Source organism: Lingula anatina, chromosome 2, assembly GCF_051362555.1.
Source record: "Lingula anatina isolate TDL-2025a chromosome 2, LinAna3.0, whole genome shotgun sequence".
NCBI lineage: Eukaryota > Metazoa > Brachiopoda > Lingulata > Lingulida > Lingulidae > Lingula > Lingula anatina.
The window spans coordinates 37,667,935-37,686,572 of NC_141768.1; the positions used below are offsets into that span (position 1 = coordinate 37,667,935).

At 36.1% G+C, this 18,638-nt stretch overlaps 3 protein-coding genes across 4 annotated transcripts; all 3 read right to left on the reverse strand.

Annotated features, from left to right (window-relative positions):
* Window positions 1-5: 5 nt before the first annotated feature.
* LOC106168223 (cation channel sperm-associated protein 3-like) lies at window positions 6-2,808 on the reverse strand. Its single transcript, XM_013547194.2, has 6 exons — window positions 2,042-2,808; window positions 1,570-1,755; window positions 1,230-1,391; window positions 704-802; window positions 336-493; window positions 6-151 (listed from the first exon to the last, which is right to left on the reverse strand). The coding sequence occupies exons 1-6, from the start codon at window positions 2,618-2,620 to the stop codon at window positions 70-72; spliced, it is 1,266 nt and encodes a 421-aa protein (XP_013402648.2). The 5' UTR covers window positions 2,621-2,808; the 3' UTR covers window positions 6-69.
* A 2,540-nt stretch (window positions 2,809-5,348) lies between these two features.
* LOC106168217 (mitotic spindle assembly checkpoint protein MAD2A) lies at window positions 5,349-8,868 on the reverse strand. The gene is made up of 5 exons (XM_013547189.2): window positions 8,732-8,868; window positions 7,683-7,829; window positions 6,748-6,868; window positions 6,314-6,420; window positions 5,349-6,021 (listed from the first exon to the last, which is right to left on the reverse strand). The coding sequence occupies exons 1-5, from the start codon at window positions 8,802-8,804 to the stop codon at window positions 5,855-5,857; spliced, it is 615 nt and encodes a 204-aa protein (XP_013402643.1). The 5' UTR covers window positions 8,805-8,868; the 3' UTR covers window positions 5,349-5,854.
* A 681-nt stretch (window positions 8,869-9,549) lies between these two features.
* On the reverse strand, window positions 9,550-17,775 carry LOC106168221 (prolyl 4-hydroxylase subunit alpha-1). Of its 2 annotated transcripts, none has more exons than XM_087007062.1 (14): window positions 17,196-17,775; window positions 14,725-14,876; window positions 14,244-14,408; window positions 13,668-13,828; window positions 13,413-13,464; window positions 12,923-13,089; window positions 12,527-12,700; window positions 12,326-12,396; window positions 11,978-12,077; window positions 11,725-11,778; window positions 11,482-11,544; window positions 11,073-11,141; window positions 10,792-10,888; window positions 9,550-10,549 (listed from the first exon to the last, which is right to left on the reverse strand). In XM_087007062.1, the coding sequence occupies exons 1-14, from the start codon at window positions 17,519-17,521 to the stop codon at window positions 10,479-10,481; spliced, it is 1,722 nt and encodes a 573-aa protein (XP_086863188.1). In that variant the 5' UTR covers window positions 17,522-17,775; the 3' UTR covers window positions 9,550-10,478. The 2 variants fall into 2 exon arrangements, with proteins under 2 accessions (XP_086863188.1, XP_086863189.1); XM_087007063.1 differs by lacking the exon at window positions 17,196-17,775 and adding an exon at window positions 16,020-17,165.
* Window positions 17,776-18,638: the final 863 nt, after the last annotated feature.

Consider the following 18,638-nt stretch of genomic DNA (forward strand, 5'->3'; position numbering starts at 1 on the left):
TAACTGTGTGGCACAAGGGTCCATTCCAAATGACACATCGATGAAACTGTTCCAAAACATGACTACCGGCTAAGTGCCGTATTTCGCTCTAAGTTTTTCATCTAACATCTGCGACAGTGCACCACACAGTTCAAAGTGAAGCTGCTGGACCCTGGAAAACAAGAGGAAATGAACTGGATTCAAAGTTGAATAGGGCATTAATAAAACCTATGGATTTTACAGAGAATACGTACGGAAAATAATCCCGCATTTTGGAAACTTTCTAGCGACATTTCTAAAATTCAAATGTGTTGGAACGCAATGAAAAACTACAGGAACTAAATAGTTGCTCTTACCTGAACATTGAGTTGTCCATATGATCGAGACTCGTGAGTAACGTGTCTAGCCAGATAAGATTTGTAGAGATATCTGAGACCACTGCAAAATCGTCATGACGTAGTGTATCTTCGAATTCTTGGACCATTTCGTGGAAATTTGAGTACTTACCCCTTCGCTGATGGAAGAAGGGGATAAGAATCATAAGTGATGATACTAAAGAGATTTCCTTTTTTACTCATCTACTTTAACATAAGTTGTCACAAGACATACAGTATAAAACTTATGTTTGCATAAACGACTGAAATATGTTTCCAAAGAAAATATTAAAAAGGAAAACGTAAAAGAAACGATAACCTCATCTCATATTATTCCTACTTTATACTACCTGTTTCTCCAGCATTTGTTTAACTTCATTGTGCTGACGTTGTAAAAGGAACTCTTTCTTGTGCTTCAGGGCAGCCTCTCTCTCGGCAAGCTGCTCTGCCTAATGCAAGTTTTTAATCAAGATTTTTTCATGTGAATCCTTCAGATTTCATTAATCTTTAATTCATTACACTGTTAATTACTATGTCAAATAAAAACTATCAGGCCAATTAAGGGGATAATAACTGCTCGTATGAGATCCATATTTCAAAATAAAAATATCAAAAAAATATAATAAATTCTATTTTACCACCAAAACGGAGATTATCGCAATTTTTCTGGAATCTGCGTCGTTGAAGATGATAATGCAAATAATTCAGTGGTCGCATTTTTTTCTTTGAAATTTCCGATATTTCTTCCATGCATATAGTGTCATATCTATTACTGCTGGTAATCAAACCAGCATGCAATTTTTTTAATACTATGGGGTGTCTTTGAAGAAACACAACTCTAAACACAGAGCAAGGATCACGCTTTCATTTACCTACCGCGTAGTTTTCAGTCGCTTCACTGATATTCATAATGATAACGCCAATCATTACATTAGAAAAAATGAAGTGCCCTAGGAAAATAAAAAAGATGGTGTAAATTCTGCTGCCATCCATGTTGTAGTTATCTAAACTTTCCTGGATATCTGTCCATCCGTCAACCTGGAATGTAGACGATCAAAATAATGATAACGACTTGTTGTGAGTGCGATCTTTTCTAGTAGATACAATTTTGCCATATTTCTCAAATGAGTTTTACTTATGTAATTATACACACGTAGTGGGGATATTAGAGTTCACAGGAAAAGAGAGAGAGAGAGCGATGAAAACGATCACTTACGGTAACGTAGCTAAAAAGAGTAAGCATGGCTTTGTCCAGAGATCCCCAATTCTGTTTGTCTGCGTCGTCCTTGTATCCAAAGAAATAGTACCCCATTATGCCAAACAGGAACATCAGAAGGAGCAGCAGTCCGACTACGTTCAACACAGATTTGCGTATGGTGTCCAAAAGAGCTGTTACCAAAACCTAACAAGTTGAAAAGAGAACAAATAGCAAATTTTCATTCCTTTTGATGCAAAGAGAAAATCAGGAAATGGCTATAGGAACCAAGACGCAACAACATTGAAATGAATACGCTTGTAAAAGTTCTTTTCTCTGAACATGATAGGCTAAGTAGGCCTATCACCTATTAAATGCCTTATGCAGAAAAACTAAATCTATACTACATAATTAAATATAATAAATTAATTCATTATAAATATATTATAAATAAATTTAACAAAATAAATAATAAAATTCCAGCATACAATACCTGCAATCCTCTTATAAAAGATACTGTGCGCAGTGTTCGCAGAGTTCTCAGCGCCCTAAGTATACGTAAGGCCGCCAAGCCCGAGCCTCCTGCATTCATTAACACGAGTATAATCTGGACATAGGATATCACCAAAACAGCAAAATCAAATAAGTTATAACTACTAAACCAGTAGCCTTTCGGCTCGGCATATAATTTCATTATAAACTCTATAGTATATACCGCTAAAAACAGTTCGTCTAGAATGTGAAACAAATCTTTGCCACTCTCTCGAATAGAAATGTCGGTCTCCAAAGCCATACACAAGGCATTACAAACGATTGTGAACATGATTATGAAGTTGAAGACTGAAGATTCGGTGACATCTCTAATAAAACGATGGAATTCTCTATCCCAGCGAGCACCGGTCTTTTTGGCCCATACGTCATCCTCAAGATCCACTTCAGGATCATTGAATACCTTGGCGAAATGTGCGAAAGACATCTTGAGAACGACGCAGTTGGCAAGAAATGACATCAAAAGTGTTGCATACGTTACTCGCGCACGACGTGACAGTGTTAGTGTGACGTCATTCCACATGCAGGTCGTGTAAACGGCATTGTAACAATTTCATTGAATTTTCGCTGGATAATTTTTAAAAACTTGCTGGACGTAATAAGAGATGAAACCAGGGAGGGTGGGCAACCGAAAGATATAGCGGATCCAGGCCCCACCTCCCTCCCAAGAAATTAGAAAAGGACACGTAGGCCCGTAGCCAGGGAGGGGGGTTCGGGGGGATTCGGGGGTTCGAAAGAACCACCCCTTTTGCTGGGAAAAGGTCCTCTCTGGGTAAAATTTAATCTAGGTAGCCTACATAAAGTTTTTATGGAAAAGGACCACTTTTTCAGAAAAAGAACCCCCCTTTTGAAATTGCTGGCTACGGGCCTGACACGTAGATTAACACTAGGCTAGCTCGTCCGGTCTGTCAAGAGGTCCTGGTGCAGAGCAATTAGGCTAACGTTTCCCTCCCCTCACCTTAATACTGTAGCTATTCGTTAGAATATCGTTTGATTCACTGGAGGCTCAATTAATTTACAGATTAATAATCCGATGGAAAGACATTAATGGATCTAAAAGTAAAAGAAAATAACCGAGAGTGGTATGATTGACCCCGATATGTAGGGAAATGAAAAGAAAAGGCCTAGCATATTCAAACTAACGCAAGTGGAAAAACCTGAGATCTATAAGACAAGCAATAACAGCTTTCGGGTATTGATTTGTTTTTCATTTGATTAAGAAGTGTTTTGTAAAGAACTGAACTAAGAATATGGTCGGTGTTGAATGAAAAACTTTCATAAACCAATGATAACCTACATTCACGGCCACTGGACAAACCAAGTGTTTTGTAAAGAAGACCACTGTAGGCCTACGATATGTTCTGTCTCAGAAGCTGTTATTATTATTATTATTATTATTATTATTATTATTATTTTATTATTATTATTATTATTATTATTATTATTATTATTATTATTATATAAATCGGATTGATAAATTGAGGATGAAAGGTGGCCTATATAGATAATGATAGGCGTAGATTAAATGATTAGTTATCCGTGTATTGTATCCCGACGAAAATAATATCGCTGACTGATGCAAAATGCCGACATAAAATATGCTCGTGTCAGCACACCCCGTGACAAATCTATATTTAGCCATACTACACAGCCAATCACGTCTCTCTTAAATGACGTCATCACCAGGTAGATGGAGTATAAGTCACCGTGTGTACCTGGATACTACAGACACCAAGATCAACCGTCTCGGGTGAAGACGTCGGGTTGGTTCTCCCCACTCCAGCATCCTCAAAATGACGGACTGGAAGTGGGTGTTGTCGTGTAACCAAATACCCACCCAAGTCATGTAGCTTACTTCGTCACGCCTGAAACATTCCTGTTTTGGGACTCACCCTGGCTTCTGGGATTCGTGCCGCAGCGGCCCCGCCATCACCTTACGGGTGCTAGGGGTTGGTTCGGATTTCCGGGGGCCTCCTCAACGCTGGGCTTTGACCCTTGGCTACTACAAGGGCCATGGGCAAATTTCTCAGTTTGGGGAGTTCTCTGGACCTCGACGTACTTGGCTGTGAGTAAGTATAATGTGAAGCCAGCATCAGTAACGATACAGGATGACATTGGCGTGGTCAGTGTCACTGAAGTAAGCAATACATGACTTGTGGTAAGTTTTTGGTATACGGTGGCACCCGTTCCCAGTCTCGACTGTATATGGATGAAAGCGTTTCTGTTAGCCTGGGGTCTCGGTCTGAACCAACTCGACTCTTTGGACTTTAAACTTGGACATAGCAGAGGTTTCTGTTATAGTTGTAATAAATTAGATCCATTATACACATGGTGCTTTAAAATAAGCCGTGACAAATCTATTACTGCCAGGTTATTCGACCAACATTATACTGGGAACTCGACTGACCCCCCCCCCCCCCCCCTTAAAGGTTTTGCGACAGTCCGTGAATGTTGATTAATGTCGCTACTGAATGTAACCAGCCTTGCCACTTGTAGTTTTTCACGCGCGTAATTTTTGGCTCATTCGATGAATTTTTTTTTCTGCAACACAAACTGGGAAGAGGGTTTATGTTTGGAAATACCACCCATAGTATGCCCATAGAAGTACATGGTATGCCATTACCGATTGTAAGTATTAAAACTGTACCCAAGGTTCAGTTATCTGCCCTACTCTTTTCACAACTTGGATATAACACTGATAGACAAGGACTGATAACAGTGCCTGCCCTTATCTCTATACTGGCAATATTTCAATCACTGCCAGATTCACGAGCAGGTCAAGTTGGGTATTTTTTACACATAAACATTTGAAGTAATGTATTACTTCTGTCCAGTTTGTGATTACTTTTTTAACCTTGGACAAATAAAACATGAAGATTGTGAAGATTGGCCATTCTAGAGTCCCCTGTTTACACAGGTTACATAAGGATTATGGTTTGTGATGCTGCTTTTATTGAAGGCACATATGTATATGTAACTGGTTGTGTTAAATATTTATGTAAGGTGGGGAAGATGATTTTGTATTTGTTATTACCATAGGAAGCCACTGTAGTGTACACGTCTCATCTACACTTCAATAACAAGGGGGATCATTTGGCTTCCTCTAGTTAGATATTGTAATTGACAGCAAAGTCCTCATGCAGTCAAGCCATCACATCAACTCAAAATGTAGCCCAAGCACTACTGTTCCAAATTAAAACAATTTGTCAGGGTTAATGATAATATTTCCATAATGCAAACCAGATTCCTACTTAGTTACAACTCACTTTTATTGACACAATCAACATGATTGTTATTCTATGCCTTCTCTAAATATAAAGCCTTACGTATATACACAGCACCAAGAATGTATTATATTCTTGATAACACTGAGAGTGTGCTTATTACACATGATGTTATCCCAAGATTTCTCAGAATACAAATTATTATCACCTAAATAATGATAACCTTCTTTGCATAAATAACTGTGGAAGATGAAGATGAAAAGGTAACAAAATGTCACCCCTCCTCCTACACTGCATCAAATAAGCTGGGGGACCTTAAGTCACTGGAATGTAGTTTGATCAGTTTGTGGCAGTCCTTCATTAGTCCATTTTCAATAATATGCTGTTGTTCTGAGTATTATGAGTGTCTTAAAGAGTGTAAGGCAACAAGATCTAAGGTCTGCCCTTCCACATGGCGAGATCTTCTCTGCATCCAACCATAAGTTTGCTTGCTGCAGCAATTTTCAAGCAATAAAAATGAACCCATGCAAATGTCAGTCATCTTTCTTGTAGCATACCATTGCATCCACTTTGTGTATTGTGGTTGTAAAAGATCTCAGTCTCACTTCTTCTGAGTTTGAAATAAACTGTGGACCTGACTCTCCCCAACTGTCAGGTACATCTAAGTCTTTATCTGTGTAAACTAACAGGTCAAAGACACCTAGAAAAGAAAGAAGTATTTCTCTTTATAGAAGGATTTAATAATGAAACTGTACTTGGAAAAAAATCTTATTTTCATTTTGTGCTTAAAACTATCCATCAAGCTAAGTTATACAAAATTATATCTTCTTTCAGTTTTCAGTGCTTCAACTGGCCTTCGGGGTCCGTTACACTAAGTCCTACTATATATATATATATATATATATATATATATATATATATATAAACTTTCTATCCTTAAGAATCTCCATAAAGCTAATTTATTCATTTGAGTGTGGTGTTGGTGTACTTACATGCAGTCTCTAACAGTGGCAGGAAAGTGACTGTGGCTGTGATTTGACGGATTACTGCACTTATTTCTTTGTTGATATCAGCTTCAGATTTCTCTCTTGGTTTTGCACTTGTAAAAAAGGAAACTGCTATTACTCTACAGTACAAAAATCTATCCTCTTTTTTTTTTTACAAAATCAAATTTATTTATAGAAAAAGTTTCCTTCCTTTAATATAAAAATCAATATGACTGTAATTACTATATTGATGTTTTATACAAATATTTTATAAATAATTTCATAACATCTTCTCACTTAGTAAAATCAACAAAAAATTATCAAAGTACGATATTTGATATCTCTGACATATACTTCTTAAATCTTGAATAGTTCTATTAAAACATCTGAGTTAAATACTAAAGCAAAAGTGTGAACCAAGATATATCCATTTCACCCACCCAGGGTCCTTGGCAGATTTGTCACATTCGATATCAAACTGCCATCTCTCCAGCACCTCCGCTGTGTCCACACTCTTGATGACCACCACTAACTTTTGGACTGTCATACTGTAAAGCCATTCTGAAACGAGAAGGACATGCAGTTTAGTTACAGGACATTTTAACTGGTTGAGAGCAAAGCAATTTCCTCAAAACTTACTGCCAAGGAGCATTATACGTGTACAAGAGAATAAAAATCATTCAATCAAATAGCGATAACAAGTTTTCTGTTTCCTTTTTTTTTTTTTTTTTTTTTTTGACGAATATACTGCAATGCTCCTCACATTCCAAGACTCTATCATGTTCAATTTTGAAACAGACAAAAAAATTGTGAATTGTCTTGTGAATTTCTCTGAAAACTGACCACTAGTTAGGCTCAAACAGGATAAATACTAGTACAATCAAAATGATATAAACAAATAGCAGAGCTTTAATACATACAAATGCAGTTGGCCACCTTAAAAACAAAAATCAATATGGAAATATTGACACTAATATTGATTAAACCTCATATTTGGCTACTGTACATTAACTGTATCATTAAAAAAACAAGTAGGCAATATTAACTACAAACAATGTAATGCATATCAATTATGACAAAATCCTATCTCATTGATTGTGAATATTTATTTTAGTTTTGACAAGAACAAGCAGTGTTCAAGGTCAAATACCAGTTCATTTATTGGAATGGACACATTTGTATCAATATCAATACCATAATAATAGTAATCAGATTTTCAGGCAGATGATATACATCTGTTGACTACACTCACCCGTGGAATAATAAAAAGTATACTTAAAAAGGCAGAATTGCCTGTTGCTCTCTATTAAAGCTCTTGCCAGTACTGAATTAAATGAAATACTGTACCCCCCCCCCCCCCAAGTATACACATTACCTTTTATCTGTGCTAGCACCTCTGCTAAATATTTTTTGAGTGTGTCATCTGTTGTGACAAGTAGAGTGAGCCCATACTTTTGACATCTGCTGAAAGTCTCTGGTGGGTAAATGCCTCTCTGGTACAATATACTGTTGATGCCATAACCTGGGGATAACAAAAAAGACCTACGTATAGTACCATTCATTTTTTTTTGCAATTGTTCACACTGTTATAGGCCCTACCTCAAATGTGCTAGTTATTTTTTATTTATTTTTATATTTCCTAATCATTGTTTCCACTTTTGCCCAGTGTATCCATAATCTCAGTAAGATTTTTTTTTTTCATTGAGCACAGAGCGGTGTTTATTCTTAGTGTGAAGATGATAATATGCATCACAAGTAAGTCTTGTTAAAAACTAGTGAAAAGGATATACTTCAGAGAAAGATTGTTAAATTCCCAGTTTCTAACAATGGATGCCAAGAATGGAGAATAAAGGGATTTAGTAGCAGTAAGACCCCTGATGAATTAGGCCTTTGAGAATATGATGATGATGATAATAATGATCATAATTTTGACTTTTCAAAACTTCTTGAAATTTCCTGGTATATGAACGTGACAACACTGAAGAGCTAGATACACCTTTGCACGCAATCATCATTTCCCCCGTATGAACATCTCTAAAACCGAGCACCACTTCATCTTAGAAGTGCAATTTAATCGCGAGTCACTAAGTGGATATATAAGTGGTCTTAGTCTTAGCCACTTGTAACTAACAATATATTAAATGACATTAATTGCAGCGCTTCAACCAGGGGCATGCGTCACATTATGTGGAGAATATCAGTGGATCATTGTTATTACTTAGTCCCACCAGCCACATGTCATCTTACAATCAAACTCCAATGCAAGCATTTAAAACGCGAGATATTCAATTTCAAGTGGAGCGGAGCCTCAACATTTGAGTGCATTTTCAAGGTTGTCATGTTTTTTCGCGACTGTATCAGTGATCAACTGCATGTGGATTATTATGCCAATTAGCAAGTCATCAAACAAAACGTTTAGCTTACTGAAAAACTCGGCAACAATATCGGTTGATCCTCTTAACGTGATCGCACTCTTTTGTGCTAGCTTCCCCGCCATGTTTTTAAACGCTAGTAAGTGAAAGACAATCTAATTGGTTGAAAATAAAACGGGGCTTTCAATTGGTTATGTCTTATCTCACCTAACACACTCTTGAGCCCAACTACTGCAATTACCTAAATTTGTTCGTGTTCTAAAAATATATATCACCAGTTTTATGAGGCAAACCTTTTATATTTCTATTTTGTTTGATCCAAACATCTCGATAAGTGTTGTTCCTATTTTTTGAATATCTTAAGGAAAATAGGACTTGAGTGATCAAAACAAACAATTGGCGATACTCCAAATTGACCAATTATATCCGAATACAGGGTAACGGTTGTCAATTTTGTTTAATGGATAGGCCTAGTGACACTTTTCGAATATATCCTAACCAACTATCGTTTATCATATTTCATTCCATTGAAATTGTTCTTGCATTTATAAAATAAAATGTGTCGGCCTTACATGGTTGATCATACATAATCTGGAAAGCAAGCACTACGGACTGTGCACAGGAAACAGCTGGGTAGTGGGCAAGGAAAGTAGCCCTAACATCAAAAATTCATATTTTTAAGTGTATAATGAAAAATCTAAAAATTGCTAAATAATTAAGAAGAAGATTAGACAAATATATATGAAATCAACAATGCTGATTAAAAAGCATATTGGTAATTCTTCATGATTGAAAAATCCTATGCGAGATGCGTTTGGATATAATGTTTATACCAGTACCCTCTAAAGACAAAACGATGCAACAACTAAATTATAATGTGTATATGTTGTACTTTATTTAATTACATCACTTTTAGTACATGTTGATGGCCTTATGCATTTAAGCGTTACAGTTTCGGTAGCATTGGGATGAACTACATGTAGACAGTACGCATTTCTCAACAGTAAGAAGCCGGTGTGACAGGAATGGTAGTCCTAGGAATGGACGTTCGGGGTCTCCTATGATCAGCACAGGTTAGGGTTAGTCAGAGTATTAGGGGTTAGTATTTGGGACGAATGCCACCTGTACAAAGTAATGGGGAACGGACTACTGTTCCTAGCGGACTACCATTCCTGTCACACGTTGCACCTCAATGTCTCTGACTTTTGACCGATTTTTATTCAATAAACGTTCAATTTCTTTTGCTCCAAGATTAAGTAATTGCATTTCATTTTAAATGCTGTTTACATATTTTACATAATTAAGATTCAACCATTCGTTTACCAAATTATATGAAAAAATTAACAATTCACAACAAATCGCTTTTTTTAAGAAACACCAATCATTTTCTGTAACAGAAGCATTAGAGACCGTCGATATTCTGACAAAATGAAAATATTCTAGTTTTTATTTTGTAACAAAAATCTGGGTGGTCAATATCACTTCGTATCGATATCTTTGCGATTTGAAACTTAGAGGTAAACACGATTTTAAAATTTGAATATGCCAGTTGTAAAGCTTGAACTTAGTACCGTGCTATTTCACCAAAATTTGAAATATGATTTATGACTACAAGGAGGCAATCTTAGAAATTAAGTCAAGTCGCGTGCCTTGCTCAGCGTTGAGGATGATCATATTAGCTTAATCTTTCACAACTGAAATGTAAACATGTTTTAAACACTGAACCGTTGGCCTGTTACACGACCATGGATACCATGGATACATGTCGTTTGCGGCAAGAGGTGGCGGTGTTGCTAAAACTACTCATTTGGGTCCAAGCCACAGGGTCGAATGAACTCCTGACCTCTTTCGTGGAACCATAAATTTGAAACTGGAAAAAAGATAAAATAAAGAAATGGAGAAATAAATGTTCTAATTCAACACTCTTATCCTCCTTTTACCAATGTATCCAAGGCATGATCTCTACATTTAAAATATTATTATTATTATTATTATTTACTAATTTATTATTCTATTTATTTATCAATATACCTTTTGCACACTTTTGTAATAGAGTACATCCGTAACACTGTGCATAAATAATTTTTATGCTACTTTGGCGAAGACACTTACCCCATTTCTGCCCTAAAAGAACAGGACAGGCCGCGTGCTTTGTTTGGAAATTGCTTTCACCATTTTTAAATAAGTTATACCAAAAAGCTGCACCTCCCTAAATCAAATATAGAAGAATTTGAATCAAATTGTTGCTTTTTTTTGTTCGAATTTCTGATTCTTTGATGAAACTGAAAACATTTAGCACATAATTTTATTTCATCTATTCATTAATTTTTTCATCTTATGTATTTATTTTCCTTCTTCCACTTTTTTTTTTTTTTGGGGGGGGGAGGGGTTACCTTATTAGGTGGGACTCTTACTCCAATGCGGACAAACGCTGTGGCGCCCCCAGCTTCAACGTCGCTCATCTAAATAAAATATACTGTATATGTGACTAAAGTAAGTATGGATAAAGAGTAGACCTGAAAAATGATCCCTCTGATAGCCTTATTGTATCTAATTTTCGGTCTATATAAAAAAATGCAGTAACTCGCATAATCCTCTATAACACAAAAAGGTAAGTAATTTCTGAAGAAAGAAACTATCAAGCACAGTAAGGAGCAAATAATAGTGCATAGCTCCACGTGTTTAAATTACATATGGTTCTGGTGTCCCTACTAAGGGTTAGCATTAGTTTACATGCAGTTTTGAGATACCATTACCCTGTGTGTTTCGACATTTTAAGGACAAAGCTTACAAAGTACTTACATAGTTTATCCAGGTTGCTATTCGATTCCCTCTGTATTCTTCAAATGCATCGTTATCTCCTTTCTTAGAATGAAAACAAAGGAATGAAACAAAGAAACCATTTTCAAAATATAATGTAGAAATTGTAAATCACTGTTGCTCTCTGACACCTTTTAGATTTTACAAAGTGCTGGTAAAAGCCTTGAAACGCTGAGCACTAAATCTAACGTCACACAGTCCAAACATTTTGGATAAAATACTGACCTTAGCGCAATCTAGATGTAGTGCATAATAACCACCCAGTCCGTAATTGGCAACCTAAATGAGAAATTTTGTATCAACTGATTTAGTTAGGAAACAAAACTGATTCTTAAAACCTTGGGTTTAGAATACTAAAAAGCTAAGCTTAACAAATAAGAGCACACCTTAAATGATATTATAAAACTTAACCCTTGTGAGACATTAAAACTTTCGAAAGTCCAGTAGTGACCATGTCCGTGACGTGTTTTAGACTGACCTGTAATGCTTCTGCATTTTCTAGAGACAGTCCGGTCACATCTGATATCCTCCTGCGCACCCTCTCGATCATAGGGTCGTACGTATCATCAAACCATGCGCTTTAAAAGTGAAGAGAAAATAAACGGAGAGAAATTACATGCAGACCCACATGCACGCACGCGCACACACACACACATACACACACACACACACACACACACAAAGAAAAAACACTTATATGCTGAAATGGTGATTATAGCTTATCAATATGTTTGTTTCTCTCACACTTGATAAAAATCTAACTAAAGTTTTTTGTTTGGTTTTAGAGAGAAATAAATAAGGTCCCGATAAACTTAGTTTATCTCACCTTTTACTGATTCTGTACCGTGCGGGTTCATATCTGTGTGTGGCCACGTTTCTTACAGTAGCACGTTTTAACTAGAAAATACATGTACATAACATTAAAATTAAAGAATTGAAACCAAGCCAAATATAACGCCCTGACGAGGTAACCATTGATGTGCCAGTAAAGATTATCAATTTCTTTCTTTATATGTAAGTTACTTACATTAGGTCCGGCCAATTTCTTGATGACGTCCATCTCATATTCTGAGAGAAAATCGTGGTAGTATGTCAAAGTAGGGTTTAGGTACACTGTTTCTTGTTTAACTGGTCTCAGTAGCAGAGAGGGCTTGTTGTTATGGAAATAACGGCAAGACAACTTGTGTCTGTAAGGGTTTTCCTAGAAATAATTAAAAGTTGGATAATTTTGTAATACGAATTTCGAACTCTTAAAACTAAAGCAGCATTTAATGCAAGGCAAGCAACTTTTTAGCGGTAGTTTCCAAGCCCGCACAAAAAGCAAATTGCCCCACTGTCAACTCCAACATCACGATCTTATTTATCTTAGAGTTTCAATTAAACTGCCTTGAAACAAAACGAATCTTCAAACTGTTCACCCCACCGTAATTTTGTCTCCCCTGCAGATGGCCTCGTAGTCGAGATCTTCAGATTGAAGATCACCTGTTCTGGGATTGTTTAAAGGCGGAATATCTTCCAAGTCGCTCAGTTTATTAGCCAACTTGTCCTCTAGATACATCTTGTTTTGTATGCCTCTTGGATGGTTTGGGTCTTTGAAAGATACAATGAAGAGTGTTTCGCAATACAAAATAAAGAAAATAAGGCAAACAAATAAGTATTTAAATTGGATAGGCCTATGTCTGACCAAAAATGACATATACAGTACTGTAGTTATCATCTGAGTAGTATACTAACTGCTTCTATTTCATTATACCTTGTTATTATAAACAATCGTTAATTGAATCAAGTAAATTTTAATAATATTTTCAACTTGTAAATTGTGATATGGAGTGCATTTTATTATAATAAATCGTTCCAGAGAATTATTAGGTCAATGAGAGAAAACGTGTTGAAGATGTGAAATGACAGCGCACCTGCTGCTAATAGCTCCAGCGTGATATTGTACGCACGTTTTATGTTTCCTTGCTGAAAATATTAATTTTAGAAAAACAATGGTTACTTATGCCTCACCAACATGGCAGGAGAGTGATATAAAGTGCACCTTTTTAAAACGAATTTTATTTTGACCTTGGTGTTTGTTTTATTATTACCAATCATTTTAAACACAAATGCACATCCTGCAGTTCATAAAAAAAGAAAAACGAACAGATATCTTTGGTCAATCCTACCTGCACAAGTGTATAAACAAGGTGGTCTAATATGTCTACTTTGTCTGCAGTTTTGTTGTCTTCTCTCTGATACTCCTCTAAGGCTTGTAGCATCCAGGACACCACGTGGTGCCACGCCCCTTCCAGGTACGCATGGCGCCCAATTAAGAAACAATCCTCGGCTGAAATAAGTTGAAGGGCCATGATTGTCATTTGAAGTTTACATAATCAGATATCTACAGCCATCATTTTTTTTTTTTTGGCGAAGCAGTAAAAAACGATACTAGGACTTGACAACAAAATGGTGAAGACCGTTTGCCAGTGATATCTAACGCTTCCTTCTATAAAACATTAAACAAATATACTTATATTCGTCATTGTGATATTAAGCGAACAAAGAAGAATAAGAAAGTAAGAGTGACTCACAATAATGTTAATTTTTCGAAAGAGTTAAGTGTTTAAGTCTTATAATTCACAACTGAAAAAAGAACAAAAAAGAAAGAAAGAAAGAAATAATAAAAAACCTGGAGCCTGCAATATGATTCGTCTTTCTCAAAATTCCTGTCAATCATGTCCTTTTCTCAAATATTGGCTAACCTGACATTCTGTTTCCTCTCTTTTCGCCTATCCTCCCAGACGCGATGGCTGATGTTGGAATGTAATAAGTGTCCTGAAGTCTGAGCAAGGCCGCTATTGCACCCGTTAAATCATCCTCGTCTGGGAGACATTCCATTTCTGAACCTCGAATTCTCTGAGAAAATTCTGAATTTTGATAATTAAAAACAACCGCCTTAAAGAACGGCAACTGAATATTAAGTTATTACGCCGCAGCCAGCAAAGTCTGTTATCTTACCAGTGGCTAATTCATTAATAAAGTGATTCTGATTCATTAATGCTTGAGACCAGTCATATCATGAGTTTTTTTCCTTTCTGATCCTACATACATGTACAAAATAAAAAAAAAACCGTTTAAGTAAAAATATACCCATCTTTAAATAGGCAGATATTAATGCGCGCTTGCTACAGAAAAATGATTGAATAATTTTTGTAAAAATAAACCGTGACTAGTAGCCCTTACCTGTGGTATTGGGTCCAGCCAGTTGATTTTCAACCTTTTGCCAATCAACGGTCAATTTTTTTAACAAAAGATAAGCATTGACTGGGTTGCCCAAATGTTCTTCATATTCATCTAGAGCTCCGTTGCTGTGTTCTTCAAATTCATCTGCCAAGCTGACACATAAGAATATTGACAAAATTGTATCATTGTAAATACCTGTTCCTTTCGTGTTAGAAATAATTAGAAAAAAACATTAACGAAATTTAATCCAACAAAGAATACTATTGTTGTGGATAACAAAAATGGGGTGAAGTAAGGTTATTCAAGCGGAATAATACATTTAGGAAAAGCCCATGGGAAATCATGAAATGATCTAAGGTTGAGTTTGTGGAGATTATAGACCCTATATACCCCATTATAGTTTTACATCATACAGTTATAGGTGGCATTGCATTCTGCTTTGTGATACACACACGTAGTTGTCTCATTCAGTTGTATCTGTTAGCAAAATACAATAAAATTCCACTAGAAGCCACAGGCGTATGCACTTTGGTTTTAATATGTAAAATCGATTCTTATAAATAAATAAATAAATAAATATCTGTTATCCATTTAACAGTTGGGTACTGCTGATAAAGCCTAGCTGTCACCTCGTTTCTCCTGATTAGAAAGTTTTTCTTTCAATATGTTTCTGTGTTATCAGAGGATCCGATTATAAGCGTTCTCTACTGTTAGTTCAAAGCATTAGACGGCAGTCGGTCCCTATGTAAGCAATTTTTAAGTGATTTAACTAAAATGTATATTTAACATTGTTATTTTTTAACCTATACACTCACAAAAATGATGGGATATTTCAAAGAGAGACATCCTCATCTGCTCAATTTCACTAAAGCAGCTTTCACAGAACTACTGGCTAAGGAAGTTACCAAGTAACCGAAGTTGTACAATTCCCTTGAGTAATGCATTTTAATTAGGTAGCGTTGCATACCGTGTAGGAAAACATAAAAATATTGAAAGGGACATGCAAATTTTTATCCCCGTCGCTGATGTGTTCGATTGCAAGTCAAGAGGTTCCGTCAAGCAGTTTTGAAGAACAAGATTAATACAAACTTAGAGATGCAATATACGCTTTGCAATATATGCTTTATTCAATTTTAGGGGTATTTTTCAGTGAAATGCGATTGTTTTCTATTGGTATGTAAGTCAAATAGTACAGTGTCACCCTCTAGCGACATGCCATGAACACTTCTCGCTAACAGAGGTATTCTGGCATATATCGCTCCGATGACAGTGTATTATCTGATACATAATGTCACCTGTATCTCAAAGAAGAGCTGCATGAATGTTGCATTTTCTCCTAGTTAAGCCATAATAAAATCGCGATTGATATTCTGTCGGAATATTCCATCACTCTCACCAAAAGTCCCTGGGTTCGTTTAAACGCAAGTCTATATCTCCTCCACGCTATTAAAATTGCCATTACATCCTCGGAGTTAATATAATACTAGTAGCTATAGGTTTCCCTTTAAACCTCACAAGTGGAACTAATGACCTTATTATAGAGTTACAATGAAGTTTAAGGTGCTGACATATGATTAAAGTAGAAACCATAACCATTAACACACGTCATCATCCCATTTAGACAACTTTCTCTGGGTTCATTTTCATACACCGTTCCTCGCGGCTTCACTGACCTTTCACGTGAATTATATTCCTCATGTTGCTCGATCGTTGTGAAATTGAATAATTGTCAAACATTATATAAATTTTTCTCAATACCAAATTAGCGAATCAAGTTCAAGTGTAATTAGGAAATAACATCTTTAAACACCAATTTTTACAATAACCTCAAGCATTTGGTGCATGGTCTTATACTTTAAAAAGGCACAAGGACAAATTACTGAACGGAAATAAAGTACGCATTGTTATATAAAGCCATTATATAACATAAATATGTCATGTCTGAAACGTTAAAACCATGTTTAATGTAAAAAGGCATCGAAATTCGAGAACATAGTCATTGCCCATTATGGCACTAGAATGGCCATAAAAATCCAAAGAACAATCTGGAAAACGCGTTTGGGCATAGCGTTTTAAATTATCTAGTGCGATTAAAAAACGCTTCATGGGGTATTTTTGCAGCAACGATTTGCTTCCTATGTTTCATATAACAGTGCAATATAACTTTAAATCATGATCTAAGGTCGCTGTAAAAGAATAGCTTGTTTTCTGTTGTAAAATATTTAAAATGGTCTGTGAAATCTGTTTTATGTTCTTTCTATGTATTGTTGAAAAAAACTTGCGTTCAAACATTTAATAGTAGGCCAACAATTACAAGCGCTTGACCATTAAAAGTGCATGAGTGAAACGTGGCCCAGACAATCGTGCAACAGTTGGCAAATATTAAATATCGTCACATAATCAATAAAACTATAAAGCAAGAAGGATACCACTGCATGTATATAGTCTAGTATGTTTTTTTTTCTCCTTACCGACGAAGTTGTTGTAGCCTCCTCTCCTCTGTTTTGATGTGTTCCCTGAGCTCCTGGGCCACTCTTTGCTCGGCTATCAAAACCTTCTGCAAATCATTCATTGACGTGAACACCTCAGTTCCAGCAAGCCTAAATAGCTGCATAACCAGCCAGCAAAGTATACAAATGTCTACATTCATTTTATTCCAGTGTATCCTAAATCGTCTACAAAATTTGGCCAGTCTTCTACTCGTAACCTTCGAGAAGCATATGTGATCTAAAACAAGCAGCCCGAAGCTTAAACTATTTCCTTTACTTCTAGAATCAGAAGATAAGTGCATTAACATGTGAGTTATGGTTTGACCTGACTCAAGACATTTTTGAACGCTGCGGTTAAGGCGGCATACCTAACAAACTATCGACGCGGATTATCACTTTAGAGTCGTGTGAGTGGCCATTTAAATTCAAATTCGCCTTAATTTTCATTTATGTTTAAGTCATGCCAGGTACGCACTGTTATGCTAGGAAGGCTTTAGTTTGTAAAAACTTGTAATCAAAATTATTGAGAAAAAAGTCCAAACATACACAGCATCTAAATCGCCAAGACATCAATTTTATTCACAAAAAAAAAAAAAAAAAAAGATTTGTATGAATGCCATTGAGTCTTCACGTGTGCCTCTCTGTGCAGCCTACATAATGTTGATCATGTAGTAGCATCTAGCCTACGTGACTTGCTGCACACGCGTAGAGACTTCATGGCTTCTAGGCATGGAATCGCATCAAAGTGGAATTGTTCTCGACTTCCATGTGGTTTGACCTAATACGACCGGACATTTATTTAACAATGTGCGTGCCATTCCCGTAGTTTTTCCAGACAGCCTTATTTAACATACAATCAACTATTCATTAGAATACAGCGAAAAATGATATCATTCATTTAATGATCACTGTAGGCCAATTATTGCATGCATAGTCTTTCCGCCCATTTTATAGTGCATCATCTAAAATCGTCTATACTCGGAAACTCTTCTCATACATATTTTACGATTTCTCATTTCAGTCGCACTACCTCCGGTGTCATTGACAGTGGGACGGACGAGTATAAGTCAGGCATTAATAGTTTATGGTTGGATTGAACTGATCGATTTGAATCTGAACCATCGACTGCATCACAAAACCAGATTATTGCCAGATAGTAAAGACATTCTTCCTGATGAAACTTTTTTACGTTGTATTTTAATTCTCGTTTTTTTCAAAACTTATATTTTATTGCCCAAGTGCCCTTCTATGTAGCTACCATTTTTCATCTGCAGTCATTGCATTTGTTAAAATTGTTCCCAAAAGGCATTGCACTCCAACTAGTCTTTCTTGGTTTTTTAAAAAAATGCAAAATTTTGCACTCAACCTTTTTCAAACTTGATGCAGAGCAATTTCACTTGCAGTTTTGAAATAAATACAGACATA

What these genes read in the sequence shown, in the direction of transcription:
- LOC106168223 (XM_013547194.2), bottom strand. Translation starts at nt 2,620, where the DNA reads ATGTGGAATGACGTCACACTAACACTGTCACGTCGTGCGCGAGTAACG. An exon ending in CTTTTATAAGAGGATTGCAG is followed by an intron (nt 1,756 to 2,041) that starts GTATTGTATGCT and finishes TCAACTTGTTAG; the next exon opens with GTTTTGGTAACAGCTCTTTT. An exon ending in CTCTTTTTAGCTACGTTACC is followed by an intron (nt 1,392 to 1,569) that starts GTAAGTGATCGT and finishes TCTACATTCCAG; the next exon opens with GTTGACGGATGGACAGATAT.
- LOC106168221 (XM_087007062.1), bottom strand. Translation starts at nt 17,521, where the DNA reads ATGTTAATGCACTTATCTTCTGATTCTAGAAGTAAAGGAAATAGTTTA. An exon ending in GCAGGGGAGACAAAATTACG is followed by an intron (nt 12,701 to 12,922) that starts GTGGGGTGAACA and finishes AATTATTTCTAG; the next exon opens with GAAAACCCTTACAGACACAA. An exon ending in TACATCTAGATTGCGCTAAG is followed by an intron (nt 11,545 to 11,724) that starts GTCAGTATTTTA and finishes TTTCATTCTAAG; the next exon opens with AAAGGAGATAACGATGCATT.
- LOC106168217 (XM_013547189.2), bottom strand. Translation starts at nt 8,804, where the DNA reads ATGGCGGGGAAGCTAGCACAAAAGAGTGCGATCACGTTAAGAGGATCA. An exon ending in TATTGTTGCCGAGTTTTTCA is followed by an intron (nt 7,830 to 8,731) that starts GTAAGCTAAACG and finishes TGTTATCCCCAG; the next exon opens with GTTATGGCATCAACAGTATA. An exon ending in GGTGCTAGCACAGATAAAAG is followed by an intron (nt 6,869 to 7,682) that starts GTAATGTGTATA and finishes TTCTCGTTTCAG; the next exon opens with AATGGCTTTACAGTATGACA.